This window comes from Equus caballus, chromosome 7, assembly GCF_041296265.1.
Source record: "Equus caballus isolate H_3958 breed thoroughbred chromosome 7, TB-T2T, whole genome shotgun sequence".
NCBI classification, from domain to species: domain Eukaryota; kingdom Metazoa; phylum Chordata; class Mammalia; order Perissodactyla; family Equidae; genus Equus; species Equus caballus.
Genome location: NC_091690.1, coordinates 5,631,347 through 5,653,970, shown reverse-complemented (window position 1 = coordinate 5,653,970; position 22,624 = coordinate 5,631,347). Strand labels below are relative to the sequence as shown.

The following is a 22,624-nucleotide window of genomic DNA, read 5'->3' as shown; positions in this document are numbered from 1 at the left end:
TCTTAGAAGGATCAGATGAGAAATTAGCAAAGTTAGTTAAGAGACATGAACTGGATCGGACCTTAATGCACACTAGCGCTCTTGTTACCATTGTGGATAAACTATCTAAAACCCTGTAGCAAAAAGGGAAAGCTCCTAGGGTCATGAGCATACAACTACAACAGCTTAGTGGCCCAGCAAACGCCATCCTTTTAAAATCCAACCAGAAACGAAATGACCACGTCTGCTACTATTGCAAAAAGCCTGGTCATTTCCGACGAGATTGCTGTACCCTCAAATGGGATTTAGGGCGTGACACCAGCAAAGAAAAATTGGGATGCTTGAGGGTTACAAGAGGCCAAATACCTTAGGGGAAATTGAAGTAACTCTTGGAGGGGAAACTTCAAAGGCCCTGTACTTACCAGGGCTACCTTATCTGCCTCAACCCTTATTCGTTGCCCTCTCCCTTGGGGTAAACAGACAGTTCGAATGGTAGGGGTTTCAAGTTTTCCAATGCAGCTTTTTAAATCAGAACCAATACTTTTTCATCGAGGAACCATCACAGGAAAGCATGTGTTTCTCCTGGTTAAATGGGCTCCAATTCATTTGATGGGACGAGATCTTCTAGAAGCATATGATGCCCATACTGCCTTTTCACAAAAGGGCAAAATGCTTCTAGATTTAGAAAGTCAGGATGCTGAGTAGCGTGCAGTTACTGAAAGGTTGATGATTGTGAAATCAATGACTCAAATAGAAGAAAAGGAAACTGATGACCTGTCATTACAATTACTTAGAGAATTATGGTCTTCATCCTCTTCAAATACTGGAAAAATTAAATCAGCCACTCCTATTAAGGTGGCTATTGACAACTCTAAGCCTTTACCTAATATCCAGCAATATCCACTTAGACCAGACGCATTAAACAGAATGAGGCCTGTCATTCAGGAGTTTCTTGAGAAGGGACTTATAATTCCTCATACTACTCCCTGTAAGACACCTATTTTGCCGGTAAAAAAAGCCTAATGGAAAAGGCTGGAGATTTGTTCAAGACCTGAGAGCCATAAATAACATCGTGATTCCCCGACACCCTGTGGTTACAAGTCCACACACTTGGCTCTCAGCGATTCCAACCAACAGCTGGCATTTCCCAGTCATCGATTCAGGCAGTGCCTTCTTTAGCATCCCCATAGAAAAGAATAGTCGGTATCTTTTTGCCTTCACATGGGAAAATCGCCTGGATACTGGACAGCTCTGCCACAGGGCTATGCAGAAAGCCCCACTAAGTTTCCCAGATTCTCAAGGCTGATTTCACTAATACAGAGTTCCCTAACAACTCCACTTTAATCCACTCTAATTCAGTATGTGTATGATCTGCTCTTATGTCCCAAAACTGAGTTGGATTCTCAGAAGGACACAGTTGATCACTTACAACTGTTAGCATCTAAGGGGCATAGAGCAGCCAGGGAGAAATTACAATTTTGCCTGCCTATTGTAAAGTATCTAGGGTGCTTAATATCGCAGGATGGACTTGATTGATTTTGAAAGGATTAAAGGCATCTTGGCTTTTTCTCTCCCTAAGACAAAGAAACAGTTAAGGGGATCCCTGGGACTAACCGGATACTGCGGGAACCGGGTACCTAACTTTTCACTTCCTGCCTAGCCTTTATCTACATGACTAAAGTCTGATCAGCCTGATTTATTTATTTATTTAGGAAGATTAGCCCTGAGCTAACTGCTGCCAATCCTCCTCTTTTTGCTGAGGAAGACTGGCCCTGAGCCAATATCCGTGCCCATACTCGTCTACTTTCTATGTGGGATGCCTACCACAGCATGGCTTGCCAAGCAGTGCCATGTCCGCACCCGGGATCTGAACCAGCGAACCCCAGGCCGCAGAAGCAGAATGTGCGCACTTAAGCGCTGCACCACCGGGCCGGCCCCTGACCAGCCTGATTTAATTGAATGGATGCCAGAAGGAGAGAAGGCAGTAACTACCTTCAAGTCTATTTTGGCTCAAGCACCAGCCGTGGGGCACCCTAATTATAGCTTGCCATTTTTCCTCTTCGTTCGAGACGATAAAGGAAATGCCTTAGGTATCTTAACTCAAAAGCATGGAGATCAACATCGACCTACCGGGTGTTACAGTCAGCAGTGAGACTCAGTGGCAAAAGGGTCCCGCCTTGTATGAGAGCCATTTCAGCCACAGCCCTCTTATGTGAGACCACTGAAGAAATAGTGATGGGGTCTCCTTAACTATCTATGTTCCTCACTCAGTTGAATATCTCCTAAATTCATCACACTCAGCATCACGCTGTAAGCTGACTAGCCTCCTATGAAGTTCTGTTGCTCTCTGCTCCTAATATTTCCTTAGCCCGATGTTATAATCTTAATCCTGCCACTTTACTTCCAGCATCACAGGAGGAGGATGCCCATGACCGCATTTTATTAACTGATTAGCTCCTCACTCCTAGGAATGACTTGCAAGAAACTCCCATTGGTAATGCTGATCTAATTTGGTTTACAGATGGGTCTTACTTAAAGGATGGACAAGGACATTATTGGGCTGGATATGTGGTAACGTCCTCAGTGGACATAATTGAGAGTTCTTATTTACCAGAGATAAAGTCAGCACAGCAAGCTGAGTTAATTGCTTTAACTCGAGCTTGTCAATTGACCAAAGACCAGGTAGCAAATATGTATACTGCCAGCCATTATGCTTTCAGAGTAGCACATGACTTTGGAATGCTGTGTAAACTATGAGGGTTTTTAATCTCTTTGAGTCAGCCTATAAAGGATGGGAAAAAGTTTGCAGAATTATTGAATTCTACATAACTACTCAGACAACTAGCAATTATTGAAACACCAGGGCATTCCAAATCTGATACTTTGGAAGCTAAAGGAAATCGGTTTGCTGACGCAGCTGCTAAACAAGCAGCCTTGAAGGTTTGCCCCACCCAGCCTTGAGAATGCCCACTGCTTCCTAGTAACTCTGCCAACCCGGTAAAAGATTTCCTTCTACAGGCTCAAGAAATCACCACGGGAAGAGAAACAGATATGGCAGTCAAAAGGGGGGAATTTTTGACACCCCCTCGCAGATGTGGTTCAGGCCCAATGAGAAACCCACAGTACCTGTTGGAGCACAATTGCCACTGCTCCAGCATAGACACCAATTAACCCATTGGGCACCTGCAAAGATGATTTTACGGGGAAAACAATGCTTTTGGAAACTTTCTCCCATGGTGGCTCATAAAGCCTATGCTCGTTGTGCTATAGGCCCAAAGTATAATCCAGGGAAAACCACTTCCTGGGTCACAAGGTCACTTTCCCCTCCTAAGGGACCCTTTGAGGTATGGCAATTGGACTTCGTCCAAATGCCACCATCTCAAGCATATAAATACATCTTGGCAATGATTTGCATGTTTTCACATTGGATTGAGGCCTTTCCTTGCAGAAGAGCAATGGCTCTAACAGTAGGTAAATACCTATTAGAGAGAATCATTCCTGTTTGGGGAATTCCTACTGAGTTACTGAGTGACCGGGGAGCTCATTTCGCTGGAGGAATAATTAAATCTATTTGTATTACTTGCCCAATAATGCAGCATTTCCATTGTGCTTACCATCCCCAGTCCTCAGGATTGTGGAAAGAACTAATGGTACAATCAAAACTCAATTGGCAAAACTTTCAGAAGCATTTAATCTCTCATGGCCGAAGGCTCTTCCACTAGTGCTCCTCAATCTTAGATCTACACCCTTTGGTAAACATCAGCTGTCTACTTTTGAGATAATAGCTGGATGGACTATGCAATTAGACGAAGGAATGTATGAACCAACTTTACCTAAAGGAGACATTTGACATTATTGTCCAAGTCTCATTGAGGCACTTAAAAGAAATGAGAGATTGGAAGTCGATTCTTTTCACAGTGAGCTCCTGGGAGATGAAGACCTTAAGGATCATGGCTTATAGTCTGGAGATTTCATTTATTGGAAAAGACACCAGATAAAGGATTCTTTGCAGCCTCATTGGAAGGGACCATATCAGGTGCTTTTAACCCATCTGTGTGCTGCAAAATTAAAAGGTGTAAACTCATGGATTCACATTACTCATCTGAAAAAGTCTTCTCCTCCTGAATGGGCTTCAGCTCCAGTCTCTGACACCCGCCTTCGACTGACCAAGACGAGTATCTCCAAACCAGGATGAGAGGAAGACGACACCTGTTGTAGACAGCTGTCCCAAGACTCCGGACCAGGCCTGTATTCCTAACCTTATATCTCCTCATTTAAACCCTTGTAATGTTTCAACTTTATGTAATTGCTAAAATAATTGATTTCTAGATTGGCTTGCTGATTTTCCTACCCTCATACTTTACCCCCCAAGTTGATTAGATTAGAACCTAATTACAAAACTGCTATTAATTACAAAAAATGTCATTTAAGACTTTCCTAATACCGTGTTTGTTTTTCCAATCCACATCCGAATGGGCCTCTGATGGCAATGTTTTTACTAATAATGATCCTGAAACATGGCCGATAGCCCACACTATTAATAATACAGGGCACGGCGACTCTTTTTCTGTTACTCAAACCATCCAATTATCCCAACAAATTGCAAGTGAACAAAAGAAACCAGATATCACAGTAAGAACCATGGAAGCTTTTACGCAAATTTGGGATGGATATGTTTGGCTTACTCCTCACTGTGGATCTTTAAACATACCTGCACCTTTATGTTGGGAGCAAAGAAATCATTCCAAACAAAATCTACCAGATTACACTCGAAAGGTGGACTGGATACCCCCTGAGTCATGTCAGAGCACTTTTATACTTAAAGAAAGTGATTGGTTTGGAACAGACTGGTCTCAGAGACCAGGCATTTATTGGATGTCTCCTAATGGAACTCAGTGGTTATGTGGAACAAACCTCTGGCCTTGGCTACCACCTGGATGGCTAGAGTACCACACTCTGGTCTTCCCTTGGATGCAGGGCAAGATTCACCAAGAGCTAACATCTGTTGCCAATCTCCCTCTCCTTAAGGCCAGATGGGCTCCTTCAGTGTTCCGCTGGTATGACCACCTAGCGGCTATATTTGCTCCTTCCTTGGGGTTTAGAAGTTGTCATATCGCATATAGAAGCTCTGACTAAATTTACTCAACAAGCTCTTAATGATAGTCAAGCAGGAATAGCTTTATTAAACACTGAAATGTCTTTAATGTGAAAGGCTGTTCGTAAAAACAGAATGGCCTTAGATATTCTGACAGCATCCCAAGGTGGCATGTGTACAATCACTTAGACTGAATGCTGTGTTTTTGTACCTGATGAGTCTTCCAATGCGTCATCTCTGCTAAAACACAGGAAGAAGACGGTGGATACCTTAAGTGATCTGACACCCAGTCTTGTTTTTTTGGTTGGCTCCCTTCTGGTATCGGTTCTGTTTTCCGGTCTGGATTGCAGTTTCTATTTCTATCACTTCTTGAAATCCTTGTGCTAGTCATAATCTTCAAAATAATTGCTATTTTCTTTACTCAGTGTTGTAAGAATAGCATACAAACTAGAGTAATGATTACTCGATGGCTTGAGATGGTCGATCTATCTTACAAACCTGGACAAATTTCCTTTTCTGATAAGGACTATGCCTAAGAACTCATTTAAGACTAATCCTTTCAAATATATTGAATTATGGTTACTGTACTTGTTCTATGATCATTTACAATGTAAATACAAAGTGTCATAGAAAAACACATATACGATGTTTGTGCAACAATCCAAAGTTAATAGAAAATTATATAATCTATGAAATGCTTCCTCTGTTAATACATATACCTCTATGCTTGTCCACTATTTCCCCCCAACATGGACAACTGAGCAAATAAATGAGATAAAAGTCTAGCACCAAGGGACCTGCAAGCAGCAATCACCCTGGTGTCGAGGGACAGCATTTGATGATCAATATTTTCTATCAAAAGATTATAGATCAAAAGGGGAAAATGACAAATAGAAATGGCAAGCCATAGGATATATTGGGGTATATGAGGAAGCCATTTGGTGTCAACCTAATTTGGCCTGACTTTATTTTTCCAAAAAGGCCTGACATGGCCATTGAGCATGCATTGTACATTTGCTTTAAGCATTTCCTATGGCAAGAACAAATGGCCTTAAGATAAAGGTGCAACTTCCCCCGACATTGGCATTTGCTTAAGGATAAGTATCTTTCCTTAGGCTAGAAACTGATTGCTGTGCTCACCTGTGACCACCCAGCTCAAGACAACAGATCTGCCAGCCTGCTGTGTCCACCCTGCTGTGTTTACCGAGACAGCAGACCTGCTACCTGCTGTGTCCATCACACAGGTGTGCCAACAGGGCAATCTTGTGACTATTGTAAAAGGGACATTTCAATCATATGTGAAACATGCTCTTTGAGGGTATATAACCACCCTGTACACCCCCACTTCTTCTGAGTGCTCCATTCCTTCATGGAAGGACTCTCCCAGGTTATGTGGGCCCTCACATTTCAGCTCAGAATAAACTCACCCCAATTTTGAGTTATAGATTGGTTACAAATTATTTGCATCAACAAAGTGATGAAAATGTTCTGTAACTAGATAGTGGTGATGACTGCACAATATTCACAACATTGTGAATGTACTGAATGCTCCCGAATTGTACAGTTTAAATGGTAAATTGCGTGTTATGTGTATTTTACCACAACAAAAGAAATGAAGGGGGTCTTTCCAGATGAAAGAAAAGAACACTAGACAGTACTCGAATCCACATGAAGAAATAACACCAATAAAGGTAAGTTCATAGGTAAATATAAAAGACAGCTTAAATGTATTTTTTTTGTCTGTAACTCCTTTTTTCCCCTATCTGATTTAAAAGACAACTGTGTGATGCAATAATTAGAATTCTAAGTTGATGGGCACAAAGTATAAAGACGTAATTTGTGATAATAGCTCCATAAAAGGAGGAGGAAATGGAACTATACAGGAGCAAGGTTTTGTATACTATTAAAAATTAAGTTGATATTAATCTGAGCTAGATTGTTATAAATTAAGATGTTAATAGTAATTCCCAGGGCAACCACTAAGAAAATAATTTGAAAAATATATAGTAAAAGAAACAAGAGAAATAAAATGATACGCTAGAAAATACTTATTTAACACAAAAGAAGGTCATAATGGAGGAACTGAGGAACAAAAAAAAAATAAGACATATAAAAAACAAATAGCAAAATAGCAGACTTAAACTCTGCCTTATCAGTAATTACATTAACTATAAATGGGTTAAACTTTCTAATTAAAAGGTAGAGATTGACAGAATAGATAAAAAAGATGATACAATTATATGCTGTCTACAAGAGACTCACTTTAGATTAAAAGAAAAAGATGGTAACTTATTACAACCAACCTAATCAGATAGGAAACCAGGAGTCCATATATAAATAAATGGAAAGTTTGATACACATAGTTTCAAGTTGCTCTCTCCAAAATACTTAGTAATTACAAAGGAGAAAAGAGCAACTGCTTAGTGTAGCAGTCACACTGGGGTCAATTCCTAGCCCCAGGTTTCAAGGGAAATGATAGAAGATATTATATCACATGCATATGGTAACCAAAACAAGCTGTGTGACCTCAGACTGTTGCTTGCCTTCTCTGTTTCTCAGTTTCCTCATCTGTAAAGCAGGATAATAACTGTACCTTTCTCATAGGGCTATTGTGAGAACAGTCAGTGGCCCCCCAGCCAAAAATCACGAGGAACACACCTGTGGTTGAACAAATTTGGGTTTATTACTTGTTGCAGTGAGGGAGAGCACACACCCCAGGGAACTGTAGGGCACATGCTAATTGCTGTTACTACTGAGTATCCATCATTGGAACAGGCAATTTATACCTGTTACCAGTGCACTGTATTAAACCTCACAGTAACGGTATGAAGCAGGGTAATTGTCCCTTTTCACAGCTGAGGAAACTGAGGCTCTGATAAGGCAAGGCCAGAGGTCCCAGGACTGGATAGGGGTTGGAACGGTGCCTTCTGGCACCAGAGTCGACTGTGCAGCTTCTGTCTCCACCCTAGATGACCTCTCTCCTAGATATGTCAGGCACTCCATCACTCCCCCGACTTTTCTGACAGGAAGAGGCGTCCCCATCCTGTTTCTTTGTTCTTCTTTCTGGTTTGGGGAGACAGATCTGAGGAGGGGCTGCAGAGGGCAACACATAGGGTTATAAAAACCATAGTGCAGAGAAGAGGTGGAGAGAGAGGAGCAGAGAGGAAGGAAGGATGGCAGAGATGTGTGGCCTTGGTGAGGCTGGGACCCCACTCTGGGGTGATGGTGGGGAGCGGAGGGCTCCAGGGTTCTGGGGGAGTTGGGATCTGGTCCTGAGAGCAGGGTTGTTCTGTCCTATTCAGAGGAGACATATGAGAACCAGAAATTGACTGAGAAAGAGCCTAGACAACTGTGGAGCTCAAGGGGCTCACCAGGTACTGGGGTGGGTGGCTCAGGAGCAGGCACCTGGGGAAGGGGGTGGCTGGGAGGTCCCCTCCAGTGTGGGCAGGGCGGGGCCGGGTCTGTCCCTGAGCCTCCAGCTCTGCCCATCTGCCGGTTCTGCAGGATGCCGCACCAGGCTCCCTCTGCTTCTGCTGCCGCTTCTCCTTTCTTTGGGCCTCTTCCTGCTCCTGATAACCATCCTGATTCAAGGTGACTCAGGGGTTGGGGGTTTGGGGAACCCTGGATCTCTTTGGATTTTCCCTCTGGGATGGTCTTTGCCCTTTTCCACAGTCCCCAGACTCATTAGTGCTGGGGCGTTTGGGCTCCTCATCACCTCCTGTGTGACCATGGGCTGGTTCCTATTCCTCTCTGAGCCCATTTCCTCATCTGTGAAATGCAGCTCCCCTTCCTCTACTGGGGGGCTTAGGCTCTCGGAGACCTTGAAACTGGACCTGCACAGGGTCAGGCACACAGTTGGTGTTCATAAAGGAGAATTCTCTGCTCTCTTATAGTCTCCAAGATCCATCAATCCATGCAGAGAGGAGCGTGGGACCATCAGGAGAACGAGCCCCCGGGTGAGGCACTGGATGCCGGGATCCAGAGTGGGACAGGGCTCCGAGGCTGCCTGACCTTGGACGAACCCCCGCCACGGGGGTGAGGGAGGGAGGGCAGGAGCGGGAGGAGGAGACTGGACCCCTGCGTGAGGTAACGTTGGTCAAGTTGCTCTCTAAGGGACTGTCAGTTTCCTCACCTGTCAAATGGGCTCTCAGGGTCACTGTGACATCCATGGACAATGTTCTCCTGGGGCCCTCTCTACACCAAGCACACAGTAGGTGCTTAATCCTTGAAGCCCTCTTCTTCTAGTGGCTGTTTCTCCGGAGCGGATACAGTCAGAACTGGAGGAGATCCGTGAGCAGCTGACCAGGATGAATGCCACCCTGAGTAAGGGTCTCACACCAAGGTCGGGAAGGAGCTGCGAGGTCCCTTCCCCCCGGCCCCGCCCCAGAGGGCTGGGGACCCACCTTCTATGGCTGCTGGTCTGAGGAGGGCTGGGCAGAGCCGGGATCTTTCTCACGGGTTTCTTGGGGACTGAGCTGACAGCCGAATAGGGCACCTGGGCCCTGGGCTCCCAAGATCAGAGGCAGGCGCAGGCGATTTGGGAGCCGAGCAGCTGTCTGTCCCAACCCCACCCCTCCTCCCCAGCTGGCCTGTGCCGACCCTGCCCCTGGAATTGGGGATTCTTCCAAGGAAGCTGCTACTTCTTCTCCCAGACCCAGAACACCTGGAAAGCTTCCGTCTCCGCCTGTCAGGACATCAAGGCTCAGCTGGTGATCATCGACAGTGCTGAGGAGCAGGTGGGCTGAGCAAGGTTTCCGTCGGAGGCTGGGCCATGTGGCTGGGCAACAAAAAGCCTTTTGCCACCCTCCTCTGCCCTCTGAGAGATGGAGGTCCGGTGGGCAAGCTGGGGCCAGGGAAGATGCAGTCAGGGAAGGCTTCCCGGAGGAGGAGCAATAATGGACTTGGGCAGATCACATGAGAGGAGCCCATGGATGGACAGGAGGAGAACTCAGGGTACCCTTGAGATCATACATAGTCTCTCGCCAGCACATATGTGATCTGAGATACAAGTTGACACATTTCCACACGTGGATGCACATTAACACACATTCACAGCATACATGCATGTGTGAACACACACAACTTGAGTCGGGGCTTTAGGCTGGACTGCAGAAAGAACTTCCGAGGGAGGCAGGGGACTACGGGAATGTGGGCAGACGGGGTGGCACTCAAGATTCTTCTTCCTGATACCCCCCCGCCCCCCCGCCACCTTCAGCAATTTCTGAAGTTTTGGGATACCAGAAATAATAGGCCCGCCTGGATCGGCCTCAGCGACCACCACAACGAGGGTTCCTGGCTATGGGTGGACAACACCCCTGTCAATCTCAGGTGACCTCGCAAAGTCAATGGCCCCAGGGGGGTGGGCAGGGAAAAGACCCACATGCCAAACCAGGGGTGCTAGGACTCTGGGATTGGAAGGCACCATCTGAGGAGCTCGGTAGAGATGCAGAGTCCCGGCTCCACCCCGGGGGAAGGGCAGGGTTCTGAGTCTACTAGTCTGGGTACAGTGCAGGAATCTGCAATTTTACTCCGCCAGAGTTGATTCTCAGGGAGGTGGTGTCTGAATCCACGTTTTGGAAACCCCGCCTCTGAATTCCCCACGTCCCTTTGGTACTTGGAATTTTGCTGCCAAAGGCCAGGGGTCAGATCCTTCAAGGGCGGGCCTGGAGGGTGGGCTCTGGCTGGAGAAGGGGACTCATAGCTCCCATGGTGGTCGCAGCTTTTGGAAAGAAGGAGAACCCAACAACCACGGAGATGAGGACTGCGTGGACTTCTACAGTGATGGCTGGAATGATGACAAATGTAACAGAGAGAACTTCTTTATCTGCGAGAAGCCCTCGGTCCCCTGCCCAGAATTCTGACGACCGCTGTTCCCCGGTGCCCAGAGACCAGGCAACTGCGCATGCGCTTTGCTGGCTGCTCTCTGGCTCCGCCCCCTTTTCTTTCCTCCCCCCTTAACTGAGGACGGGAGGACCCTGAGAGAGGTTCTGAGACCCCCTTCTCCTCTAAGGCCCATCCCTCCATAGGCTGTAGACGGTTTCTCTTCTGTTGATGGTCTCAGCCTTACCTGAGCCCCCATAATATTCCCTTAATAAAGTAATTCATTGTATTGTGTGTTTCACCCCACTTACTATTTCTTTGTCACTGTTTCAGTGACTATAGTTTTGTAATATGTTTGATATAAGCTAGAACATTGTCTTCTTTCAATATGTTTTCCTCTACTACAGTGTATTTTATTTTCCAGATACAGTTTTGAACTGGTTTGTAACTTTGGTTGGGAATAGACATAGATACATATGTATGTATCCATCCATCTGTCTATCATCTATCTATGTGTTCATTCATTCATGAGCCAATTATTTATCCAGATATTTTAAAAATGTCCTTCGGTAAAGTTTTATGATTTTCTTCCTATAAATTTTTTAAAAACATTATTTCTATATATGTGTGTTAATTTCCTATCAATGCCGTACCAAGTTACCACCAACTTACTGGCTTAAACCAACACAAACTTAGTATCTCAGAGTTCTGGAAGTCGGAGGCCCGAAGGAGTCTCACTGGGCTGAAATCAAGCTGTCTTCCTCTGCTGGCAGCTCTCTTGCTCCATCTTCAAAGCCAGCAATGACTGATTTCTCTTTCGCACTTTGTGCGGCCCTGACTTCTGCCTCTCTCTTCCGCATTGAAAGGACCCTTCTGATTACATTGAGGCCCACCTGGATAATCCAATATGCTTTCGCTATTTTAAGGTCAGCAGACTAGGAAACTTATTTCCATTTGCAACCTTAACTCCCGATTTTCCACATAGCGTGACATATTCACAGGTTCTCGGCACTGGCATATGGACATCTTTAGGGGATATTATTCTGCCCACCACACGGTGTTGCATTTTTTATTGTGCTGAATGAGATGCATCTCGGTGGGTGTGGGGGGATAATACCCTAACTCTCTCTGCTCTTGAGTTAGACAACTCTGAGGCACGTTCCACACCATCCTTCAGAGGTCACCAGCAGGACTGAGCCCTGGTAGCCCACAGCAGCCACCTGTTCAATAACACCAACTCTTTCTGGTGGCTTCCTGCCTTCCCTGCGTCACTTTCCCACTTCCCTCCTGTGCTTTCTGAGGATGACACCACAAATCAACTTCTTGCATTGAAATCCTCATCTCCGGGTCTGTTTCTAGGGGAACCGGACCAAAGTCAGGCTGGGTTCAGGTGACTCATTCTGAATGGTAGGCCAGAACCAAACCTGGTGAGTGATTGGGCTGCGACTGGATCAACCATGTCACTTCCAGACTGGGACATTTAAGAGAAAGTAGTCACCTCTCTGTAGTCTCTTCTCTCCCCATGGCAACCCTGGAACCCATAGCAATAACCTGGATCCAAGATAGATTTGCCAGTCTGCAACAGTTTGACAAGAGCGTGCCTTGGCCATGACTACGTCCTGCTAAATTCTTGAGACATCAGCAATTATTGTGGCACAGCATAGCAGATTCTTATTAACTTGCCCCCAAAGGAATTCCAGAACCACAGCTAACATTCACACACTTGGGTATAAAGGAGAGAGAACTCTTCCCAACTCACTCTCTGAAGCCAGCACAATTTACCATTAAAAATAATTCCAGTCAAATAAAAAGGAAAAAAAAAAAATGGAAAGCCGTTGAATTGTATTGAAAACAAAAATGACCCAGGAATTCAATTGACTAAATTCAGTTAATGCTGGAAAGCCTTTTCTCAATAAAAATTCCTCAGGTAATTATTACAATTATGACTGATCAGCTTGCTTTTTTAAATATGGGGTTAAGATATCCCCATCATCACTTCTAGGCAAAATGGAGCAATGGGCTGTGGATTGACCCTCCTGCTTGAAACAAGTAAAAAAACTGGACAAAATGTATGAAAAAATGATTTCCAGATACTAGAAATTAGTGCAATTGGGTGGTCCTCGAAAGAGAAGAAATAAACAGTGAATCCTATAATTACCCCAGCTTGCTGCCTGGAGAGAGTTTCCAGGTTGCAGCGCAGTGAATGGAAACCCAAGCAGAACTCAGAGCTCTCGATGGTTGAAGAGATAGAGCTGGGAACTCAGGCAGGCCAAAAAGGCTAGAATTCACAGGACGGAATTCTAAGGAGAGAGAATCACACCGACAGAGTTCTAAGGCTCTGCAGAGGGTCCCTGTTCAATCTTTGACTGAGTATTGGTTGATACATGCATGAAGAGAAATTATATGAGGCCAAGATAGAACCACTCAAAATGATTAGAAGGAAAAGTACTTCAGGCTCACACAGGACTGGGACCATCAGAAGCCCACCATTTATGCACCTGTAATAGGAGCAAGAAGTAGCTTTTGTTGTTCGAAGCCATTCGGAGGTTGTTTGTTACTGCAGTGCAACACTATCTAAACTGCCTGATACATGCATCGTTTCTGGGCGTACCAGCCCCACACATCCAACGACCAGCATCTGAGACACTTTGCATGAAGAATTTTCCTGACCATTGGAGTCCTCTCTGCTCATGTGCAAGGCAGCCAGGAATGCCAGAGAATAATGACCCCCACTTCCCCAGACCAGTCCTTCCCAATGACTGATGAGAGTTAATGGTTAAATACCCCAGCTTCCTTGCCCTTCTGGAAGGACAACTCTGAGGCAAAATCTTCAGATTCAGTTGCCCACCAAAATTACTTGTCTGTGAACACACTCCTCGTTGGCTTCCTTCCCTTCCGTTTCTCACTTCCTCACTGGCTTATTCACGCTTCCCAGTGTCACCTTTCAAATTAACTACACGTGAGTCCCCAGCTCAAGGTCACCTGATGGAGGAACCACTAAGGCACAGAATAAATAGAAACTTGGCGTTGAGTAAGATATGAGTTATGAGTTAGAGAAGCACTGGCAGGCATTGATTTATTTTACTCTGCACTTTGAAATTTAGACTTACAGAAAAATTGGGAAAATAGTACAAAACTTCCTGTATAGTCTTCATCCAACTTCCTCCCAAGTTAACGACTTACTAACCACAGTATAATTATCAAGACCAGGAAGTTCACATTGACACGCTATTATTGAGTAAACTACAGATTTTATTTGGTCCTTTTTTCTGGTCCAGGATGCCGCATAACAATTAGTTGTCCTATCTTCTTAGTCTATTTCAATCTGCGACAGCTCAATCTTTCCTTGCTATTTATGTCCTTGACATTTTTGAGGAGTACTGGTCAATTATTCGGTAGACTGTCCCTCAATTTGAGTTTATCTGGTGTTTTTTCTCATCACTGGGTTGAAGTTATCCTTTTTGGCAAAAATACCACAGAAGCAATGTTATGTCCTTCCCAGTGCCGTGTCTCAAGAGTTACATGATGTCGATATGTCTTGTTGGTCATGATAATCACAATTACTTGGTTAAGGTGGTGCCTGCCAGGTTACTCCATTGTAAAGCTAATCTTTTCCCCTTAGTAATGAATAACTATCTTGTGATGAGATACTTTGGGACTTAGAAAATATTCCGTTTCTCATCAAACTTTCATCCACTAATTTTGGCATCCACAAATGTGATCCTGCCTGTGACAATTATTATTGTGGTTTTTGTTAATGATAATTTTCTATTGTCCTCAATTATTGTACATTTATTAATCGGAATTCTTCTGCAAGGAAGAGTGTCCCTTCTCTTCTATTTATTTATATATTCACTTACTTATTTCGATCAGTTTTTACTCAAGGATGTTTATTTTATTCCATGGGTTGTATTCCAATCATTATTTAGTTTCTTGACCAAATTGTCCCAGCTTTGGCCATTCAGAATTCCTTCACGTTGACTCTCACGTCTTGCTAACATGCCCCACCAAAAATGGTCCAGCCCCATTTTTCCTGCCTCAGTCCTGGAGTCAACCATTTCTCCCACGAGCTCTGGTTCCTTTCATTAGAGAATGGTAGTTAGAAACCAAGATTTGTGGTCTAGTTACTTTCTGGTTTTGTCTTGCCATTTTAAAATGTACAATTCAGTGGCGTTAAGCACATTCACAATGTTGTGCAACCATCCCCATCACCCATCTACAAAACTTCTTCATCTTCCCAAACAGAAGCTCTGTCCCCATTAAACACTGACTCCCCATTCCCCTTTCCCAGCCCTGGCACCACCATCCTACTTTCTGCATCTGTGAATTTGCCTATTATAGGGACCTCATCTAATCACACAATATTTGTCCTTTTGTGTCTGGCTTCTTTCACTTAGCATAATGTTTTCAAGGTTCACCGACGTTTTAGCATGTATCAGAATATCCTTCCCTTTTATAGCTGAATAATATCCCATTGTATGTATAGACTACATTGCATTTATCCATTCGTCTGTTGATGGACACTTGGGTTGTTTCCACCTTCTGGTATCGTGAATCATGCCTCTGTGACATGGGTGCACAAGCATCTGTTTGAGTCCGTGCTGTCAAATCTTGTGGGTGGATACATAGGAGTAGAATTGCTGGGTTATATAGTAACCCTATGCCTAACGTTTTGAGGAACTGTCAAACCATTTTCCAGACTGGCAGCACCCTTTTCTATTCCTTCTGGCAATGCATGAGGGTTCCAGCTTCTCCACATCCTTGCCAACACTGGTTATTTTCATTTTTTTGATGATAGCTTTCTTAGTGGGTGTGACGTGATATCTCATTGAGGTTTAGGTGTGCTTTTGATATTGGAATGTCCATTGCTCTCCATCTTCTCAGGAGGCAGAGCTAGGAAAATTATGCATGTATTCTAACCCATGTATGTACACATACACTTCTATATTCATTTCTGTATCTACTTATCTGTACACATATATTAAAAACCGTGAGTTCATAATGATACCTCCACTTCCAGTCCAACCCTACAGAGCTCCTTCCAGCCTTTCGCCTTTCTGTATTTCTAACTTCTTTCTCCAACAGTGAAAACCCTGGCTTTCATTATCCACAATATATTTGCTAATTGTTCAATCCTAGAATACACAGGAAGTAGTTTCAGAATTTCTAATTCGTGCCTCTCGGAGAAACCATCATCCTATTGTTGAATGACGTACATCCTCTCAAAGATTCTTCAAGAAAGACAAATGGCTACGGAGTTTCGCTATGGAACAATTTCCGTTATGGAGCAACTTCTTGTACATATTTGAAGGACAGCTGGGCTGCATATCAAATCCTTGGTTCACACTTTTGTTTACCAAGTTTTTTTTTCCTGAGGAAGATTGGCCTGGAGCTAACATCCATTGCCAATCTTCCTCTATTTTGTATGTGAGCCAGCACCACAGCATGGCCACTGATAGACGAGCGGTGAAGGTCCATGAAATCCAGGATGCTGGAGTGGCAGAGGGCACCAAACTTAACCACTAGGCCACTGGGGCTGGCCCTTTGAGTTTTTTAAAAAATGCTACTCCTTTGTTGTCTTGCTTTGAATGTTAGCTTTTAAAAGTCTGATACTGGCCTAATTCTTTTGACTTTGTAAATTATTTGATCTGAAGGGCTTGAGGATTTGATTTGAATCTTTGAAACTGAATCGCTTTACTAGACTATGTCTCAGAGTTGACCACTCTGGGTTAGTTTTCCTAGGTACCTGGTGAGTCCTTTCAGTACGTAAATTCAGATGATTTTCTATTTCTAGAAAAAATTTTGAATATGGTTTCAAATATTAACTCTGGTTGGTTGTTGTTTTCCTTCTTCAGAAACTCCAACAATACACTTATTACTCCTTCAGTGCCTGAAATTCCATTTTTTTTTTTTAAGATTTTATTTTTTCCTTTTTCTCCCCAAAGCCCCCCGGTACATAGTTGTGTATTCTTCGTTGTGGGTTCTTCTAGTTGTGGCATGTGGGACGCTGCCTCAGCATGGTCTGATGAGCAGTGCCATGTCTGCGCCCAGGATTCGAACTAACGAAACACTGGGCCGCCTGCAGCGGAGCGCGCGAACTTAACCGCTCGGCCACGGGGCCAGCCCCCCTGAAATTCCATTTTAATCAATTTCTCCCTCATCCCTTTTTACTTCTTTTTTAGTGTCATTGTCATTCTCTTTGGGTTTTTTCCTGCTTTTCTCCAATGCCCTTTATTAAGCTTTCATTTGAGTCTATTCTCTCTTGGGTACCTTATAATTTATTCTGCATCTCTGAGACCATTTTGTCTTTTTCTTCCATTTCTTTCCTGAGTTGCTTCTCTTCCCTTATCCCTGTTTTTATTTTCTGCCCATGTCAGTACTTAGTTCTTTAGTTTTTGAATTTTTGCTGTAAGGTGATTTTCCATGTCCTCAAATGCTTGCTTGACTATATTTAATTCTGTTTGGAGCATTGACTTACAATTTTCTTCTACTTCTTTTTTTTTTTTTTTTTTTTTAAGATTGGCCCTGAGCTAACATCTGTTGCCAATCTTTTTTTTTTCCTTCTGCCCAAAGCCCCTCGGCACATAGTTGTATGTTCTAGCTGTAGGTCCTTCTAGTTCCTCTATGTGGGAGAAGGCCGAAGAATGGCTTGATGAGCGGTGATATATCCGCACCCAGGATCCGGACCGGTGAAACCCTGGGCCACCAAAGTAGAGGGAACAAACTTAACCACTCAACCACTGGCTGGCCCCTCTTCTACTTCTTGATTTCTTTCTGGGGGACGTTTTCCCCCAGTTGGTTTGTGTGGATTTTCATTTCCTGAGTTTTTGCAATTACTCTCTCTGGATTTCCTATGTCCCTTCGGTTCATTTTTCATTTGGGGACATGTTTTATGATACGTAGCTCAATGGCCCCCTCTTTTGTCACTATAGCAAAACCAACTTAATGTAGCGGATTTTTTGTTTGGTTGGTGGAGGGAGTAAGTGGCGAGAGACCGCCAATTTTGTCTTGAAGGGCCCTAAATTTCCCCTTCTGCTTCTATTTCTCGTCACCACCCAATTGTCGAAGATCTCCTTTCTCTTTTTGCTTTTACTCTCCCTGGAAGCTCTGCACTTTGAAGAACTCATCGCTTTCCTAGAGTTGACTCTCTATCTGCTCTGACGTTGTAGCATTTTCAGACTTGCAGTTTGCTCCGTCTCTCTGGAGCTGGTTCTAGATCAATGTGAGATTCTCTCGTCACTTCCCTCTTCTGCATTTCCCGCAGACTTTCTCCATAACCCCTGGGGCAGGGATGGAGCAGAAGGATGAGGCATCTCACACTGCGGTTCCATGATTTTTCTCTTTTCCTCATAGTTCTTCTAAATCTTGGCAATCTCTGTCTTCCTGTTATGCCGATGACATGGTTTTCTGTCACTCCCCTTTCTCCTCTTTTGTTCTGTATTGTTTGGGGAGTAAACATTTGGCAGACGGGTAGATCTCACCATCTTGGGACGAACTGAGGTTCGTCATAGCTGTTTTGATACAAATAGATAATGTTAAAGCACCCAAAGGCATGAGTAGCATTGGTAGTATTTTTCTACGCTTATGGGGCCTCCTGACTTTGTTTGCCAGCCTGAAAATTGACCGCAACCAAACAGGGGTCTACAGTGGAGGGTGAGATGTTGACGACAGAGATTATGACAGCAGTAAACACAACCGGTATTACTAGACACACAGAGTATCAAAGAAGGGTTCAGGAAAAGTTAACATTTCAGCACTATCGGCAACAGTCAAAAGGAAGAAACAACCCAAATGCTCGTCAACTGATGAATGGATAAACAAAATGTGACGTATCTACACAATGGAATATTATTCAGCCATAAGAAAAGGAATGGAGTTCTAACACCCGCTTACAACATAGGTGGACTTTGAAAACATGATGTTCGGTGAAAGAAGCCAGGTGCAAAAAGTCATGTATTGTATGATTCCATGTATACAAAATGTCCAAAACAGGCAAATCTATAGAGGCAGAAAGTAGATTAGTGGTTGCCAGGGGGTGGGAGTGGGGGAGGGGGAATGGGGAGGTAACTGCTGATGGGTCCTGGTTCCTCTTGGGGTGACGAAAAGATTCTGAAAGTAGATAGTGGTGATGATTGTGCCACATTGTGAATGTACTTAATTCTACTGAATGGTTCACTTTATTTTTTATTTTTTGAGGAAGATTAACCCTGAGCTAACATGTGCTGCCAATCCTCCTCTTTTTGCTGAGGAAGATTGGCCTTGAGCTAACATCGAGCCCATCTTCCTCCATTTTATGTGGGATGCCTACCACAGCATGGCTTGACAAGTGGTGCCATGTCCGAGCCTGGGATCCAAGCCGGTGAACCTCAGGCCACCAAAGTGGAACAAGCACAGTTAACTGCTGTGCCACCGGGCCAGCCCCTGAATGGTTTACTTTAAAACGGTAAAAATGGGAGGCCGGCCCCATGGCTGAGTGGTTAAGTTCGCATGCTCCACTTCGGAGGCCCAAGGTTCCGATCCGGTTCAGATCCTGGGTGCGAACATGGCACTGCTTGTCAGGTCATGCTGAGGGAGCATCCCACACAGCACAACCAGAGGCACTCACAACTAGAATATACAACTATGTTCTGGGGGCTTTGGGGAGAAGAAGAAGAAAAAGAAAACAAAAAAAGATTGGCAACAGATGTGAGATTAGGTGCCAATCTTTAAAAAAAAAAAAAGAGAGAGAGAAACAAATGTTTAAAACAATAAATAAAATTGTAAAAATGGTAAATTTTGTGTTATGTGTATTTTACAACAATTAAAAAGAAGTTACTATTTCACTAAAACGCCTCTGTCCTGGTCAGACCATTTGGACCTATGAGAAAGTTGAATCTCATGAAAATAATAATAAGTTTCACATATTTCACATATTCACAAGTTTTCATATACCCTGAGGTACACAGGGAAGCCATTCTGGTTTAAATCGGATTCAGCTTAAAATTCGTTCTTTCCAGAGCAGCCGGACTCATGGCCCACCACACATGCCTTGTGCATCTGCTTCAAACCTTTTCCCAAAGCAGAGAATGCGCTCTTTTAAAGATAGGGGTGAACGTCTCCATTCCTCTGACTCCCATCCCAGTACTTCTTTGAAGATAAGCTTTTCTTCCCAGAGAACCAAGGTCAAGCTGACCTGCTGTGTGTGTGCCGAATCGTGGCAAAACATCTCCTTGTGACTTTGAGAAAAAAATTGGTATTCCTGTCCTTCTTGAGTTGTGTTCTTTGTTCTGAAATGGTGTAGGACCATGCTGTAAGCCATACTTCCCCGGAAAGCTTATTCCCTGGGGGAAGGGAGCGCTTCTGGGCTAGTCCTCATGTTAGCTCATTGAACCTCTCTCTTACGTATAGATTAGCTACTGGTTATTTGGGTCGACAAATCCGCCACTCGACATCCTCAAAGTGACAGGTTCCTGACGAATGTGGAAAGACAGGCAGGTCACCCCCTTGCCCACCTTCATGCTCCATGGGTGACCTCTAGCCAAGGCTGTGCTTCTCAGCCGTTGGTCCATAAGACTCTTCTCGAATGATCAATCTTGGCCATCATCTGCTGACTTGTTACTTGGGAAGCTCCTCCTTCTGTAGAGCAATCCCACTTCCATCTTTTCTTGTTGACGTCAGATGGAAATTTCTAGAACCCCACGGACAGACGGGCCAGTTTAAAGGGCTTTGCTATTTATTCCCAACTAAAGCACCCCATGGCTGTCATTAACATGCTGTTATGGACTGAATGTTTGTGTCCCGCCCCAAATTCATATCTTGAGGCCCCCACCCCTAACGTGATGGTATTTGGAGGTGGGGCCTTTGGGAGGTAATTAGGTTTCGATGAGGTAGGTCATGAGGGTGGGGCCCCATGATGGGGTTAGTGCCTTTATAAGAAGAGGAGGGAGCTGGCCGCATGGCAAGTGGTTAAGTTCTCACACTGGCGGCCCAGAGTTTTGCTGGTTCGGATCCTGGGTGCGGACATGGCACTGCTCATCAGGCCATGCTGAGGGAGCATCCCACATGCCACAAACTAGAAGGACCCACAACTAAAATATGCAACTATGTATGGGGGAATTTGGGGAGAAGAAGAAGAAGAAGAAGAAAGAAGATTGGCAACAGTTGTTAGCTCAGGTGCCAGTCTTTAAAAAAAAAAAAAAGATGAAGAAGAGACACCAGAGAGTTTCTCTCTCTCTCTGCCATATGACGGCACTGAGATGGCGGCCATCTGCAAGTCAGGAAGAGAGCCCTCAGCAGGAACCGAATCTGTTGGCACCTTGATCTTGGACTTCCAGCCTCCAGAACTGTGGGAAATAAACCTCTATTGTTTAAGTCACCCAGTCTATGTTGTTTTCTTTGTTGCAGCCTGAGCTGACTAAGACACGTGCCTCTCACTCCATTTCTTTTCTTTTCTTTTTTTTTAAAAAAAATATTACTACGTTGCTTTTTTTTAAAGGTATGCTTTTTGCTGAGGAAGATTGGCCCTGAGCTAACATCTGTTGCCCATCTTCCTCTTTTTCTTTTTCTCCCCAAAGCCCCAGTACATAGTCGTATATCCTAGCTCTTCCGTGTGAGATGCCACCACAGCACGGCGGCTTGATGAGCGGTGCATAGGTCCAAGCCCAGGATCCGAACCAGCAAACCCTGGGCTGCTAAACCAGGGTGAGCAAACTTAACCACTACTACACCACCAGGCCGGCCCCTCACTCTGTTTCTAAAAGCAAGATTTTAAATTATCTTCATGTAGGGCTCACAACTGGCCTCGTCCCCTTCTGCTGTGAGAATGTGTGTCAGTCAGGATGTGTCTAGTCGTAAGTAACAGAAAAACAACATGAACAGGTGTGAACAAGTGAACACGTGATTCGCTGGCTCGAGTAACAATAAGTCCTGTTTTACCACAAGCCTTTGCAGCTCAGTGATGCTGAGCCCCTCATGCCCGTCATCTCTCCTTCCACATTCTCAGCTTCATCCCGTGTTGTGCTGTGGGTTGAATATTTGCTCAGTTGTGATGAAACGTTGTGCCACCAGGAGGAAACGGGCTCGAATCAGAAATTAAAGCTAGTTATCGGAAAAGAAAGGACTCCTCCTAGTTTTCTTGGGTCTCATCCCAGACTCACTGAATTGGACTCTCTTGGGAGCGGGTTAGCAATCTGCATTTTTAATACGTGCCCCCAAGGGAAATGGAAATCAAAACCACAGTGAGATAGCGCTTCACACCCACCTGGGTGGCTAGAATAAAAAAGATAATAACAAGTGTTGGCGAGAACGTGGAGACATTGAAACCCTCCCACATAGCTGGTGGGACTGCAAAATGGTGCCGCTACTCTGGAAAACAGTTTGGCACGTCCTCAAAATGTTAAACATAGAATTCATAGGATCCAGCAATTCCACTCCTAGGTATATGCCCAAGGGAAATGAAAACTTACATCCACACAAAAAATTTGGACAAGAATAGTCATAGCAACATGATTTCTAATAGGCCTTAAAGTGGAAATAACCCAAGTGTCCATCAACTGATGAGCAGATAAATAAAATGTGGGCCATCCATACGTTGGAATATTATTCAGCCATAAGAAAAGAATGAGGTTCTGACACATGCCACGACACGGGGGAGCCTTGAAAACGTTATGCTAAGTGAAAGATGCCAGACACGAAAGGCCACATAGTGTCTGATTCCATTAACATGAAATGTCTAGAATGGGCAGATCTACA

The 22,624-nt window shown here is 44.3% G+C and overlaps 1 protein-coding gene across 1 annotated transcript; it reads left to right on the top strand.

Annotated features, from left to right (window-relative positions):
- Positions 1 to 8,086: 8,086 nt before the first annotated feature.
- LOC100066738 (CD209 antigen-like protein C) lies at positions 8,087 to 11,508 on the top strand. The gene is made up of 8 exons (XM_014741138.3): positions 8,087 to 8,269; positions 8,377 to 8,448; positions 8,579 to 8,665; positions 8,968 to 9,030; positions 9,320 to 9,397; positions 9,659 to 9,810; positions 10,290 to 10,402; positions 10,794 to 11,508. The coding sequence occupies exons 1-8, from the start codon at positions 8,248 to 8,250 to the stop codon at positions 10,933 to 10,935; spliced, it is 729 nt and encodes a 242-aa protein (XP_014596624.1). The 5' UTR covers positions 8,087 to 8,247; the 3' UTR covers positions 10,936 to 11,508.
- The last annotated feature ends 11,116 nt before the right edge of the window (positions 11,509 to 22,624 follow it).